Source organism: Medicago sativa, chromosome 2 (assembly GCF_051527215.1).
Source record: "Medicago sativa cultivar Bolivia chromosome 2, Bolivia_mono, whole genome shotgun sequence".
Taxonomy (NCBI): Eukaryota; Viridiplantae; Streptophyta; class Magnoliopsida; order Fabales; family Fabaceae; genus Medicago; species Medicago sativa.
In genome coordinates, this window is record NC_140750.1 from 49,783,034 (window position 1) to 49,788,021 (window position 4,988).

Consider the following 4,988-nt stretch of genomic DNA (forward strand, 5'->3'; position numbering starts at 1 on the left):
GTGAAAGTGGTTTTCTCTTGGTCATTAGGGTGAATGGGTATTTGGAAGAATCCAGAATAGCCATCTAAGTAACAAAAGTGTGAATGCTTAGCTAACCTTTCTAACATTTGGTCTATAAAGGGGAGTGGGAAGTGATCTTTACGGGTTGCTTTGTTAAGCTTCCTATAGTCAATGCACATCCTCCAACCGGTGACGGTTCTAGTTGCAATGGATTCATTTTTATCATTTTTAATAACTGTAAGACCACCCTTTTTAGGTACTACTTGAACCAGGCTAACCCATTTAGAATCAGAAATTGGATAGATAACACCTGCATCTAGGAGCTTTAAGACTTCTTTTTTCACAACTTCTTTCATGTTAGGATTTAATCTTCTTTGGTGTTCAACGGAGGGCTTATAGTCCTCTTCAAGCAATATCCTATGTGTACACAATGAGGGATTTATTCCTTTAATGTCATCAATGGTATGGCTTTTGGGTATTTCTTGAGAACATAAAGCAATTTTTCAGTTTCTACCTTATTCAAGCTTGCATTCACAATAACAGGGTAGGTTGAGTTAGGGCCTAAGAATTCATACCTCAAGCTTGGTGGAAGTGGCTTGAGCTCCACCTTTGGTGCCTCTTTTGGTAGAGGGGCTGCTTCCTCCCTTATTAATTCTTCCATTCCCAAACCTTGCATGGGAGGGTTTTCATTCAATAACCCCTCGTAGGTCTTGGCATCTCCTTCTAGCTTTGTACCTGCATCACTAACCAAGCACACCTCCAAGCCATCATGTGTAGTTGATGCTAAGGAACACTCTTTCACACAATGGTCAATTATATCTAACATGCAACAAGAATCTTTAATGGAGGGATTTTTCATTAGTTTAGCAAGTTCAAATTCAACAGTATCTTCACCAATATTAAATTCCAACTTCCCATGTTTAACATCAATTATAGCCTCAGCGGTAGCAAGGAAAGGCCTTCCCAAAAGTATTGGTAATTGGTTATCCTCCTCTATTTCCATCACAACAAAGTCCGTAGGGACATAGATTTCTCCTACCTTGACAGGGACATCCTCTATGATTCCAGCTAGATACTTAAGGGAACGGTCCGCTAATTGTAGGGTCATCCTAGTTGACTTAAGTTCCCCCAACCCCAATCTTTCGTAAAGAGATAATGGCATCAAACTGACACTGGCTCCTAAGTCACACATTGCCCTATTTACTATTTCAGACCCTATGACACAAGGTATGGAGAAACTTCCTGGATCCTTAAGCTTGGGTGGCAACTTATTTTGGATGATGGCACTACATTCTTCCGTAAGGTTCACCGTGTCACTTTCCTCAATTTTCCTCTTTTTTGAAAGAATTTCTTTTAAAAATTTAGCATAGGTAGGCATTTGAGTTAGAACATCGGTGAAGGGAACATCAATGTAGATTTTATTCATCATTTCAACGAACTTTTTAAATTGCTCATCAAGCTTAGACTTGGCAAATCTTTGAGGGAAAGGAATTTTTGGTTTGAAGAGGGGTGGTGTAACTTCCTCACTTTGCGGTTTCTCACTCTCTTCCTTAGTCATCTCACCTTGTGGTTCACTAGTCTCTTCCTCACTAGGCTTGACTCTTAAGGGGTCTTCTAATTGCTTACCACCTCTAAGACTTTGTTGTGAGAGGAAATAGAGTCTACTTTTGATGTAAGTGAAACAAAAGAGTCATTCAAAAGTCTAGTTTGATTTGCAAGCTCCTTGAGCTGGTCGGATTGGTTAAGAAGATAGTTTTCCATTAAAAGTTCAAGATTAGACTTTTGAATAACCTTTTGATCATTAGCATAACTTGGTGGTGTTGTTCCGTGAACCAGGGGATTTTCATTAGGGCTTTGGCCAAAACTTTCCCCTTGGTTGTTTTGAATAAAGTTTATTTGCTCAACACTACCTAGTTTGCATTCACTACATGTTTTACAAGGAGATGTAGAAGTAGTATCACTAACATTAAGTTTTTCAAATTTGTGGGTTAGTGCATCAATCCTAGAAGCAAGGTGGTCATGGTTAGAGACTTCGTACATACCTGCCCTCTTTTTGGAGGGTGAAGACTTTGTAGGGAATTCTTCATCAGTCCATAGAAAGAGATTTCGAGCCATGTCTTCAATCAAGGCATAAGCTGTTTCAAAGTCCTTGTTCATTAGAGCACCACCTGCAGCTGTATCAACAAAGATTTTAGTGGCCTGAGATAAACCACTGTAGAAAGTGTGGATGATCAACCATTCCTCTAGTCCATGGAGGGGGAAAAGTTTAAGCATATCCTTAAAACGTCCCCATGAATCATGAAGGGATTGCCCCTCTTTTTGAGTGAATTGAAAAAGCTTGGCCCTTAGTTGGCCGATTTTTGAAGGGGGAAGGAAACGGGTAAGAAATTCACGCTTCAATTGGTCCCATGAGGTGATGGAACCAACTCTTAGGGAATGGAACCAATTAAGAGCCTTGTTTTTTAGAGAAAAAGGGAAGAGATGCAGTCTCAAAGTTTCTTGGTTTTTCTTATATGTTACGGTGAGCCGCCAAAAAGTTGAGATATGGAGATTGGGATCCTCATCGGGGGATCCCGAAAAATAATTTTGCTGCACCATCTTAAGTTGGGCAGGCTTAATTTCAAAATCTTCATCTTCAACCGTTGGATATACAATAATAGCATATGGCTCTTCCGTTGAAGGAGTCACGTATTCTTTAAGAGCACGTCTTTCAGCCATGTTTTGTATTATTTTTATGCTTTCCAAGAAGTTAATGATGAAGGAAAAAAAATAAAAAGTTTAAAATAAAAAGAAAAGAAAAGTGAAAGAAGAAGAGAGAATTCTAATCACTAAGAAAAAGTTAATCAAATTAGTTAACTCCCCGGCAACGGCGCCAAAAACTTGATAGGGCCAAACTGCAAGTGCACGGCCTATCGAAGTAATAGTAGTAAGTAAAAGTATCGTTCCGCTAGGGAGTTGTTCGACTTAATTAACCTTTAGTGAATGATTAGAGGGAGAGAAAGTTTAGTAAAAAGGGGTTTTGATTGCTGGAGATAAGAACAATATTAATAAAAAGCCTCGGGATCATTGGTTCATCATAATGACAAATCCTTCACTAGACAAGACCTAAACATCTAATTTCATGGTTTACACACTAATTTCTAAAGACCGGTTTCCCTTAGCCCCTCACCTTTCCGATGAAAGTCTGGCGAGAGTTTACTTCTAGCAACCAAGCCTATTTCGCTGACATGATTACTAGAAGATGCATAGAGGATTGAAACTACTCCTTGTCTCAATAATTGCAAAGACTATTTCACTGTTTTGCAATTATTGTCTAGATTCACTTGTTCCAACATCAAGACTCCGCTCTCGCTTTATGAATTGATGTTTGGGATGATGGATTAACGATTATCAAACCCTCCGCTTTTGCTTCCACAGTTTGATAATTGTTAATCCACGTTAAGACGGTGAATCTGGATTAGAAATTAGGGTTACATAGAAATTAGGGTTTAGGATTGTTTTGTTTAGGATTGAGTCATTAGACTCCCCAACAACCCCAAGACGAAGAAGTCTACTCACTCATGTTCATCGTAGACATGGGGGAAGAAGAGAGAAAACCAGTAAAATAAATTGCAAAGAAAGTAAAAGGAAAATAAAGACTTTTTATTGAAATAATACTTGAAATAAACAAAGTAAAGGGTGAATGTTTATGGTGGAGAGCTACTCTATTTATAGCTTTACAATAGACTTAGAAACTAAGCAACTAAAAGGGTAAAACAGTAAAACTGCAACAGGGTAACTTGGACCCGAAGAAAAAGCAGCAAAAGAGGCCTCTGGAGGTGGTACGACCGTGCCACATGTTGGCACTGGCCGTGCCAAGCTTCTGACTTAGTGGGAACATATTTTTGTTCCGTATCTTCGTATTTTCGCACTGTATTTGCTCCAGTCCTCTTTCTTTTGCTCCAAGACACCTTCCACCATATATTCGTTCCTAAAATAAAATAAAGGACAATCTAAAGTAAAATATTCTAAAAGGAAATAAAATGCAATATAATTAAATCAAATCTTATTTAAAACTAAACTAAATAAAGCATTAAAATATACTAATCTATGACTCATCACAATAATTGTTTGGCCTTAACAAAGAAAGGAAGTTAATAGTCTTCCAATTCGAGGAAGCGAAATTGGACCAAAAACCAGGTAATCTCAACGTCGAAGTGACAGAAGAGGCAAATATCCGTCAATGAGTAGTCATTGTCATAACCTGGTAATGGCCAATAAACACCTGCTTTCTCCCATGTCCTCAACAAGTTTGGATCGAGGTGCAAGTGAGCCGATAGGTAAATTTTGGGAGAAGCGTTCTGATTCAGAAATGTCCCCAAAAATAAGGAGAACCTTCAACATTCATGATGGCCCCTTTACAATGGGCCAATTTTTGACGGTCGAAAAGATCTTTGAAGACAAAGAAGGCGTCATCAACAAAGGATCCATCTGTGGACAAGACCAAAAGCATCATCATGAAGTACCTAGCCCCATCGAAACCATGTTTGGCTGCTTTCCGCAGAACGAATTTGATTTCTTTCAGGTAAGGACGTCCACTTTGAAACATTTGGGATGCCAAAATGACTGATTATTTAGCGTGACCACTACGGGATAGTTTCTTCATGAAAGCTTGTTTCTCGGTACAGGGCCAGTAATCAGTGAAGTACCACAAACAGTTTTGCCGTAAGGCCGTAATACTGCCAATTTGTTAAATTTTTTTCGATGATGGATGGAAGTAGTTCCAAAATTCAAAAGGTTTTGAACTCCGAAATTAGTTACCTTTTTGTAAATATGGATTAAAATATCTTCTGGGAGCGTATCCATTAGTTGAAAGCCAGAACGACTGCCGAATCACGAGTAAAAGATAGATGAATTGGCTGGGCAATTACTGTGGACACAAGAGGAAGCACTTCATAAAGGAAACACCTCTTTGTTTTCTTATTCTAGTAACCGCCATGAATAGGGCA

General features: G+C 38.8%; 1 protein-coding gene across 1 annotated transcript; it reads right to left on the bottom strand.

The window, feature by feature from the left end:
* Window positions 1–439: 439 nt before the first annotated feature.
* LOC146947172 (uncharacterized) lies at window positions 440–2,718 on the bottom strand. The gene is made up of 3 exons (XM_085748402.1): window positions 2,069–2,718; window positions 1,781–1,924; window positions 440–1,661 (listed from the first exon to the last, which is right to left on the bottom strand). The coding sequence occupies exons 1-3, from the start codon at window positions 2,716–2,718 to the stop codon at window positions 440–442; spliced, it is 2,016 nt and encodes a 671-aa protein (XP_085604528.1).
* Between the last annotated feature and the right edge of the window lie 2,270 nt (window positions 2,719–4,988).